This window comes from Tursiops truncatus, chromosome 20, assembly GCF_011762595.2.
Source record: "Tursiops truncatus isolate mTurTru1 chromosome 20, mTurTru1.mat.Y, whole genome shotgun sequence".
In the NCBI taxonomy this organism is placed as follows: domain Eukaryota; kingdom Metazoa; phylum Chordata; class Mammalia; order Artiodactyla; family Delphinidae; genus Tursiops; species Tursiops truncatus.
The window spans coordinates 48,075,447-48,083,493 of record NC_047053.1 but is presented as its reverse complement, the minus strand read 5'-3'; the positions used below and the strand labels follow the sequence as shown (position 1 = coordinate 48,083,493).

Here is an 8,047-nt window from a genome sequence, read left to right as displayed (position 1 = left end):
CCTGGTCCTTTAAGGTTTGCATTACCCTCAGCATGAATTTATTCATAAATTTCAGCCTCTGGGGAGAATGAAGCTCCCTTTGAAGTAAAGAGAGAAGTTGGGCCTGGATGTTGGCCACCACTGATTGAAAGGCTAGTTGGGGCGAAGGCCTGAATGTTTTAGTTTGGGAGGAGATTCCCAATACAAACAGCAGTGCACCCCCCCCCCCCCAGCTCTGCCAGGCTCCAGAATTCGCCCTGCGAATTTGCAATCAGATTCCTGCAGGGAAGGCTGCGGGCATGTTTTCTTTTGTTGTGCCTTCGGTGGCTGCAGCGGCTTTCTTTTGGAGGAGGTGGGCAGGGACGACCCTAGCTGTCCTGTCCTGGGCCTTTGAGAGCAGCAGAAAGGGGTTGGGGATGGCCGGGAAAAAGCGGGCTAGAGGGAGTGAGAGCCCGCGCCCTTCCCGGTGGCGGGCCCGAGTCCACTTGTACAGAGCGCCGGGCAGACGTGCACGAGGGGGGGCCCTGACCCACACTGGCCTTTGTTAGTTTCTGCGCTGCTGATCTGATCGCCTAATCCACCGCCTTCCCAGAAGAATGGGCTGGGCTGCCAAGGGGCCCGACCTGGCCCGCGGCATCCCGGGGGCTCAGCCCCGCGCCTCCTGGTCCAGCCCGAGGGCGCCTGGTGGATCTGGCGGGCTGGACACATCCTTCTTCCCTACCTTTGTGGTTGGAGGGCCTGGCCGAAGGGAGAGCGCAGAGGGGGAGCCCGCGGTGGCCCACTCTAGAGTACTTTTGGGTAGGGGAGATGAGGCGTTTCCTTCTCCTTTTGGGACCCAGAAAGGCACCGCCGCCGCGGAGGGGGTGGGCGCCAGGGAGCGGGGCTGAGGCCATCGCCTCTAGAGGGCGCGCGCGACCCGCGAAGATCGGGCCGAGGGCTCTTTGGACGCGCGGGGAACATTCCCCACCCCGGGGCTCCGAGCTGCTAAGGGGAACCGAATTGGACGACCCGCAACCCAACCGCTCTTAGATGCCCCCCAGCAGCCTCCGTTTCCAAAGTCTCACGAAGAAAGCCCCGGCCCCAGGCCACAGCCTCTTTCGCCGTGTCCAGGCTCCCAAGGCTGGAGGTAGAGCCCGAGCAAGCCTTGAGACGCTCCAACTAGAACTCCAGCTGGACCGAAGCACCCCTTTGGTCCCAGGGGACTTTGGGGTGAGAAGAGGAAATCAGAATACGAGCCCCCAAAGTGCGAGGGCAGGCCTGTTCGCCATTGGGTCTCCCGCACACAGCACGGGGCCTCGACTAGCATCTGTACTGTTAAGCATCAAAGGGACCAAAAAAAATCCAACCCGACGCTCTCCGAAGAGCCATAAAGATTCCAGTTCAACCAGTGTGTGTGCTGGGCCAGGCTCCGCGCTGGCGGCGGCCCCACGAGGCGGCCCTGCCATCCGGAGGCAAAGGAATGCCCCAGCCGGAGGCAGCACCACAGGCCCAGGCCTCCACACCTGGTCTCTTTCCCAGAGAATCTGCCCAGGCAACGGAAACTCGTGGAAAAAGCACCAGATCAAAGCCGAGGCTGGTGGTGGCCAAACAACTGGGGAAAGTGGGCAGAGTCGGTGCCCTCCATCTCCCTATCTCCCAAAGCACGAGCCCACTCTGCTGCCCAATGCGGGAGGGAGTCTTGGTGGAGCAGCGGGGCCACGGCTTTGGGGCTTTGGGGCTGGCCGCCCGCCGCGACCCTCGCCAAGCCACTCCACTCCCCGCCCTCTGACTCTGCCCGCCGGCCCAGTCCCTCACGTCCGAAGGGTGACCCACTGCCCCAAGCCCAGGCTCCTGGCCGCGCCCTCCCTCCCGGGTCCTCACACAGGCCACAGACTAGAGAAAGGAGGCGGGGAGAGCTCCGCCAAACGTGGGGTCACCGATTCGATGGACAAGAGCAGGAGATGCGCCAGCCTACGCGTGCCCACACGCCTCCCTTCGGGCTCTGCCAAGTACGCCTAGATCCGCGCTTCTCCACGGGGCGACGTCTGCTAGGGCTATGGGGGTGGAAGTGAGCTCAATGTGGTGGCCTCTTTGGGGTCCCAAGGGCGGCTCTTCTGTGCCGGCTTCACGACCCCGCCCCATTGCTGCAGTCTTCGGCCAGGAAAATCTGAGAAACCCCCCCCCCCACCCTGTGCTCTGCTCTACCCCAGACCGTTCCTCGCCCAGCGATGGGGGTGTTGCCCCCCAGAAGACCGGAGACTGAGAGGCAGTGGGGGTTGGCGGGGGCGGGGGCGCGGGGCTGCGCCGCGGCAGCTCCGGGTTCACTAATCACATCAGCGCGCTCTGCGCCAGCTCGGAGCAGCCAGTTGCCTAGCAATACCCGCGAACTCAATTCCTCAATCAATAGGCGCGAGGCGCTGCATTTCGGGGAGCGCTGGCGAGGCTAGGTGGGTCTGGGGGGCGGGTCCCCAGACAGCACTGGTGAGCTGGCGGGGAAGCCGGGGGAGCGCGGCACAGAGGCGCCGGGCGTCAGGGACCAGGACCTCAGGCCTGGGGGTGGGGTGCGCTGCGGGAGTCCTGCCAGAAGAAAAGGGAACCCAGAGGTCGGGCCCATCTTCCCGAGATCCCCGAGTTCTGCCCAGGCCGCAGAGAAGTGCAGTCCGTAGGTGAGGAAAGCCAGGACCATCCCCTTATAGAAGGCTAAGAAGGGTCACATCCCGCTCCCTCCCAAGCCTACCCCTCTCCACCGCCGGGTTTGGCATCCCCTCAGTTGGGGTAGGGCCTACTGGAAACGGAATCGTCCAGGGCCGACAGGGCGAGAGAGGGGGGTGGGATGGGAAATGAGCGAGGAGGGAAGGGTCCTCTCCCCCGCGAGGCGCCTGTTCCCTCTTCTCGAGGGCCAGCAAAAAGGAATAAATCCGAGACACGTCTCTATTTACAAAGTATATATTTAAACATGTAAAAAGCGGTATTGGATACAGACATTCACAACCGCGGAAGATAGGTGCCAACCTTCACTCGAGCTGAGGCGGAGATCGAGTCGAGATTTGTACAAATCTTAGAATTAAATAAACCCAACACGCACACATCCCGCGCGGTTGCAGACTCCCAGCCACGCGGCCCCGGCCCTGCCCACCCACCCCCAGGTCAGCGTCGCAAAAGAGAGTAAAAGAGACGAGCGAATGGCCACGGACAGACGGCAGGACAGAGGGACGGTGGGGCAGAACGACGCTAGCCGGGAAAGGTCAGGGGGAAGGGGCAAAGTCAGCCCCGAGGGAGGGAGATGAGGGCGAAGGGAGGAAGGGAGGGAGGGAAGGCGGCAGCCAGGTAAAGACACGTGTCCCGGAGTGACCTTCCACTCGGTAACAGACATGTCCCGTCAATGAAGTTTCATCTGAAAATAGCGTCGATATTTAAATAGATACACTTGGTCAACGGCGCTTCTTTATACAAAGTCTAAAATACCAGTTTTACAAACGCGAGCATTTAAAAATCCCCATTCCAGGGGCTTCTCTTTACAGGCGCAATTTCATAATTAAAAAAAAAATCATGTAGTACACCGTCTTCCTCTTTTTTACCCCCTCACTTCAAAGGCAAAAGTCTGGAGGAGAGAGAGGCTGAGAAGAGGGAGGTGGGAATACGGCGAGTGAGGAAGAGAAACCAGGCTGGGGTTCCCGCCCTGTCCCCCCAGCATCGAGAAGTTTCCCCCCTCAATCCCGGGTCCCCGCCGCGCTCGCCCGGAATCTGTGCTTCCTCTCAAGGCTCGGGGCCCCCTCGCCCCTCCCTCCACTAGCAATGGGAAGTTAGATCCCCGCTGGCCCTTTAAGGGTGGGGGAGGGCGGGGAGGCCGCAGGATCATTCCTCGAAGGGACCGGGATGTGAGGGGGACAGATTTGTGCTTTTGAGTCAAAAGAGGAGCGCGCGTTCTGCGACCCTGGAGCACAGCGTGGTCAGGAGTCGGCCGGGGCGGGGGCGTCCCGGGACCCGCCGCCACGCAAGGCCTCCCCAGCCGTCTCTTCTCCAACTCCCGCTCCTCCCTCCCCCTCTGGCGGAGTTTGAATGTCGAGTTCAAATAGAGAACACTCCGCGAATCGAAAAGGCCTATAAATTATAGCTTTTGCTTTTAAGGGGGTAAAAAAAAAAAAAAGGAAAAGTTCTGATGCGCACTCTTGGATGGAAACCTCCCCTCGCCCCTCCCCTCTCCCAGCCGAAACCGCCGGGATGCGAGTCCTGCCGGCTCCGAGCCCCGAGCCCCAAGCCCAGACCCTCCATCGCACTCCCAGCCAAGCTGCGGCCCCCGCTCCCAGCCGCCCCTCCCTCTGTGGGTCCCGCAGGGTGGGCCTGTCTGGCCATTCTCCTGAGAGCTGGCGGCCCGCCCTCCCCGAGGGAGGGAGGCTAGTCCAACTCTTCCTGGGAGGTGGGGGCCACCGTCTCTTCTGGCGTAACTAGAGGACGCGAAAAGGAAAAGTCCACCCCGACCACTTTTCTTGTAAAACAACAAGCGCCTCGAACTCTGGGCACTGACATGCAATCCTCCCAATTTATCCTGGCATTTCGGGAATGTAAACAGATTCGCTGGATTTCTTTTCTTTCTGTGGAGTAAGGAAAGGAATCGAGGGAACTGGGAGATTTTGTCCACATGACATACACACGATCCGATCTGCGTGTACAACACACACATCTCCCGTAAAGTGCTTTTTCTGGTGTGGTCCTGGGAGAAATCTGCTGCTCCCCAACCACCCGCAACTTTTTACCTTTAACCTCACACACAAAATGTTACTCCAGTTAATACTTTCTCCCCGCAACAGATTTCTTAATCTTAAAAAAAAAAAAAAATTAGGAAAAAGAATAACAGACTGACCCCACCCCCTTCCTTTCTGATTGGGGAGCCAACCTTTTGTTGGCCTGGCCCACCAATGGGAAGAGAGAAAAAATCCAGGTCCTGCCTTGGTTCCAGGGGTGTGACCTGGGGCTGTAGGAAAAGGGAGGAGGGGTTAGGTGGGCTGGCTGAGTCTCTCCTGACACCATCAGAGGCCCAGTGCCCAGGTCTTCATCCTCCCTAGTGCCCTGGGTGGCTGTCAGGCCCCTCCTGCCCATCTCAGCCTGTCTGCCCCAACTGAACCACACTGAGTCTCTCTTTCTCTCCTCGTTTAAATAAAACAACTTCAAGAGTTGAAATATATATATTTAGATATTTTTTCTTAAATAACATATTTACATCTAATAGAAAATATAACTCTAGAGATAATCTTTCCAACCAAAACTGAGGGGGAGGGATGAAAGGAAGGGGGTTATGTGAAGGTAGGGATGGGAAAGGACCAGCCAGAAGGCCACCTCCCACCCAGAAATAAAAAGCATTATGCCAAGTTTGCACTCTCACTCTCTCTCCTGCTCTCTTGTCCTGGGATCACCCACCCAGCAATTCATCTTTTCTCTTTAAAAAAGCCTTGGTCCGTGTTACTTTCCTTAATTGTGACGGTCAAAAAGTTTGAGGTCACGTCGGTGACCACCACCTTCTCCAAGTTGGTCAGAGAGGGGCTCCAGGATTCTTCCTCTGGGTCCCCCAGGATTCTGGCCACTGGGATCCTGGCGATGAGGGAGGGCCTTCCCCCTTGGGCCCCCATGTCCCGATACAAGCCCCCCACAGAGCTGGGGGTGCCTGAGCCATGCCGGACCCGGGGGCCACCAGGGTCCAGGGTGCCCTGGCCTTTGGCCTCCAGGAAGGCGGCCCTGTGCTTTATGACCCTGGCTGGAAAGGTGTCCACAGCCAGCTTGCCCGTGGCCTCAGCCGGGCTGGGGCTGGCCACACCACACTGGGCCAGGTCCGAGTCCTGCCTTCGAGCCAGCTGGATCACACTGTGGCCAGCTGGGAACTTTCCTGCCCCGGAAGCAGTGTCGTCCAGCTTCCTGCCCTTGAGGTAATCTCCAAGGCCATCACTGGGTTCTCCCAAGGGCCTTTGTGAGGGGTCCAGGAGCTCTTTCCGGGGCTTGGGACCTCGCTTCTTGGAGCTGTCGCCTGGCGAGCTGGGTTTGTCATCTGTGCGGCTAGCACCCCGTTCACGCTCTCGTTCCCTCTCCCTCTCTCGATCACGGTCCCGAGGGGGCTCCACTCGGCAGGTGCTGCTGCTCCCCGGTGGCGAAAGACCCATGTTCCGAAGGCCCTCACGGGCCCGGGAAGTAGAGGCCAGTTCTTGGGGTGAGCGGCCGGGATAGGGGATCCGAATGCCTCGGGCCGAGTCACTTCGGAACTCGTAAGTTTTGGCCTTTGCCTTGGCTTGGGCCTGCAAGAAGAGAATGCAGTGTCAAGAGCAGAGCAGTGCCCTGTCCACCGCCCCCACCTCCCCACCCCTCTTCCAGCCCCACCCTCCCTGCTACACTCTCTGATGCCTTGGAATTTCTATATGGGTTGGGGTGAAGCTTAGGGGCAGCAGTCTGGAGGAAGGAGTAGACGATCTATCTGGAAGCAGCCATCCACACCAAGCACACTTCTTGTATTTGATTACATGTCTATTTGGGATGGCTGGGGGGTCCGATAAAGGAATTCTAGTGTGGAATTCTAAAATACCCCTCCCCTCAAGACACACTTAGCAGTGCCAGTGACTTGGTGACAGCCTGTCTGGGGACTCCCCCCTAGATTACGAATAGGACACCCCACTGGTTCACAAGCCCTCACGGCCCGCTTCCCACAAACTGACATAACATTGCTGCCCACCACTGGACACTGCCATCCTACCTTGAGCAGGAAGGTTTTGGGTTTGGGTCCTCGCTTTTTGGGGCCATAGAGCTCCATCTCTCGTTCCCTGCAGAAAGGAAGGAGGGAGAAAGGGGTGTGTGAGTAAAGAAACCAAGTGGGCCTCCAGTTCAAGCTGGATAGGAGCCACCCTTCATGTTCTAAGTGAGAAGTCGAAGCTTGGAGGGGCCTCTACCTTTCCTCAAAGGCTGCGAGCAGGCGAGCATCCAGGATGTTTTCTTCAGGTTCCCATGTGCTGTACCTAAAAGGAATCAGGAAGAAGTGGGCATCAGTCCCGGGAGCAGGGAAAGAGCCGCGGGTAGGTGTGTGTATGTCTGTAACTTTTCTTGTTGCATTGTATTGTATTTCAACGTAAAGGGAAAAAGAGGAAGAAAGCAAGCTCCCAAATAACAGTCTGGGGTTGAGAATTGCACAGAACCTACTTACTTCTGCGACCAGCCCTTCCATTTCACGAGGTATTCCATGCGTCCCTGAGGATGTAAAAAGGAAAATGTATGTGTGCACGGGGAAAAATGCATGACGAGGACACGAGAAATACATGCAAAAAAATGCATGCACCGAATGAATGCGCGAAATCCCACCGCGAAAGGCAAGCGCCCGCTGCATCACCCCTGCACGAAACGCTGCACAAAGTGCATGCACCGGCATTCATTCCCCCCACCCCGCCCCCCACCCCCCACCCATGCAATCTGTGCATCGCTGCAAGTCTAAGGAAAGCGCTTGGGCTCAGAGCCGCCGCCACGGCCGCGGCCGCTGCTGGGACCTGGGGGAAGGGAAGCTGGGCTGCAGCAGGGGGAGGGAACCCGGGCCGGGAGGGGAGGGCTCGGCCCAAGGCCTGGGGGCACCTACTTTCCGTATGCGCCGCTTCAGGAGGGCTTCGGCCGCGAACACCCGCTCCCCCACCGCTGAAAGCTCCATGTTGACTCGCCGCTTCCCCCCTTGGCCGCTTCCAGGAGCAGAAAAGCAGCAGCCAGCGCACGACAGACCATAATACTCTCCCGCTGACGTCAGTTCTCCTCCCCCTCCCGCGCGCTCGCTCCCTCCCCACCCCCTCCCGCGCGCGGCTCCCTCCTCCCTTCTCTCCCCACTCTTCCTCCCGCCCCACGTGTTGCTAACGACGTTGCTAAAGCCGAGCGGCCAGGGCCAGCTCTCCCGCGCTCTGATTGGGCGAGCTGTGGGCCACGCCCCTCTCGCTTTCTCCCCCGCGTTGCTACGTGACCCGCGTTCCAATCGCCAGGGGGCGGAGTCCGAAGCGACTCCGGAGACAGAGCGCTGGCGGTGGGGGGGGGGGAGAGAGAGAGAGAGAGAGAGAGAGAGAGAGAGGGGGAGGGAGGGAGG

General features: G+C 59.1%; 1 protein-coding gene across 1 annotated transcript; it reads right to left on the bottom strand.

The window, feature by feature from the left end:
- Window positions 1-5,126: 5,126 nt before the first annotated feature.
- On the bottom strand, window positions 5,127-7,712 carry CBX8 (chromobox 8). The gene is made up of 5 exons (XM_033846712.2): window positions 7,559-7,712; window positions 7,136-7,179; window positions 6,885-6,950; window positions 6,692-6,758; window positions 5,127-6,239 (listed from the first exon to the last, which is right to left on the bottom strand). The coding sequence occupies exons 1-5, from the start codon at window positions 7,625-7,627 to the stop codon at window positions 5,382-5,384; spliced, it is 1,104 nt and encodes a 367-aa protein (XP_033702603.1). The 5' UTR covers window positions 7,628-7,712; the 3' UTR covers window positions 5,127-5,381.
- Window positions 7,713-8,047: the final 335 nt, after the last annotated feature.

Bases quoted from the DNA above. Each gene is read 5' to 3' on its own strand.
- CBX8 (XM_033846712.2), bottom strand. From the start codon at position 7,627: ATGGAGCTTTCAGCGGTGGGGGAGCGGGTGTTCGCGGCCGAAGCCCTC. The intron at 7,180-7,558 runs GTAGGTGCCCCC...TTACATCCTCAG, and splicing joins TGAAGCGGCGCATACGGAAA to GGACGCATGGAATACCTCGT. The intron at 6,240-6,691 runs GTAGGATGGCAG...CTCTTCTTGCAG, and splicing joins CCAAAACCTTCCTGCTCAAG to GCCCAAGCCAAGGCAAAGGC.